At 35.3% G+C, this 1,273-nt stretch overlaps 1 protein-coding gene across 1 annotated transcript in view; it reads left to right on the forward strand.

The window, feature by feature from the left end:
• Positions 1–386: 386 nt before the first annotated feature.
• NOCT (nocturnin) overlaps positions 387–1,273 on the forward strand; it is a 14,000-nt gene continuing 13,113 nt past the window's right edge. The window contains exon 1 of the mRNA XM_019522099.1: positions 387–558. Within this exon, the coding sequence (XP_019377644.1) occupies positions 402–558 (157 nt within the window). The 5' untranslated portion in view covers positions 387–401. The remainder of the gene's footprint in view (positions 559–1,273) is intronic.

Here is a 1,273-nt window from a genome sequence, read left to right on the forward strand (position 1 = left end):
ATATAAATAGTATTTAAAAAACAGCTGGAAGTTTCAACCAGAACACAAAAAGAAACCTTTTAAACTCCAAAAAAATAAAAAACTTTTCAGTCCCAAAATGTCTCTGAGTTGTGAATAAATACATTGAGCTTATAATGACATTGTGTTGATAATCATTGCTAGTGGAATACGGAGTACTTTTGACGGTCTTTGAACATCAGCCAAATGCTCAGGCAGCTTGCTGGCCTTTTTGATACCAAATATGTCCAGATAACCCACATATTGATAAGCATGCATAACAAATCCCATCCAAGATCTCCTTGTAGACTTAACACATTGCTCATCATAGCAGCCAAACAAAGTGATCTAGAAAGGATTCCCCTCTAAACCAATTTCCCCAAAATATTCCAGGCCTTGATTGTATGTTTGAAACAGTTCTGCAAGTGCCCATTAGATGTCACTACTTGGCCAGCTTGTGCCGTAAAGGACATTCGTGTGACGTTGAAGCTTACGTTTCTGTGCACTTCACCATTAGACTGTTCACTGTATTCACTCTGGTGCGTTCTTGCAGCTTATCAGGTGTGTATGCAAGATAACTATGATTGTTTGCCACTTTGGGATGTTGTGGGAATGTTACTAAACCTATGCTTAGCTTAAATGGCTCCACTCTTGGTAAAACTATTTAGAAGCTTCTCTGTGTATGTGGTATGTAAATGTTAGCTAGTCATTTAACAAATGTAAGATGGCCTCTCTCTCATTTTATCAGAAATGAAAATTAATAGCTAAAGTAATTCTTTAAACTGAATGTTTTTAATTGTAACAGTTATTTAGGGCTGTTAGGCCCACAAGAATGAATTAAGTGCCAAACTGGCTGTTCTAGTTATACTACTAACAAATTTATTAAAAAAAAAAATACGTGTATTTGTCATAATTGGAGAACAAAATAAGGGTGGGGGGAAGCCCATTCTTTCAAGAGAATCACTTTGGACCCCACTTTCCACGGATTAGATAAAATATATAATAGGAAAATATATATCATTTTCCTTGAATGATAAAAGTACTACTACTTGTTTCCTATTGTGCCCTATAGTCCAGGAGAAGAGTGAAATACTTTGTCTTAAGGTATTTGTTTCACTTATGCAGTACTTCATTATGCAGGGAATAGGACTAAATGAGATCAAAAGTAGAGGAAAGGCACAAATAGGGGAGAAAATAAACTATTTAAAAAATATCCAGATAGTATGAACACACTTAAATAACCAAGGCTTGATTTGAAAGTCACACCAAAATGTCA

Source organism: Gavialis gangeticus, unplaced genomic scaffold (assembly GCF_001723915.1).
Source record: "Gavialis gangeticus isolate Ggan-Ray unplaced genomic scaffold, GavGan_comp1, whole genome shotgun sequence".
Classification (NCBI taxonomy): Eukaryota; Metazoa; Chordata; order Crocodylia; family Gavialidae; genus Gavialis; species Gavialis gangeticus.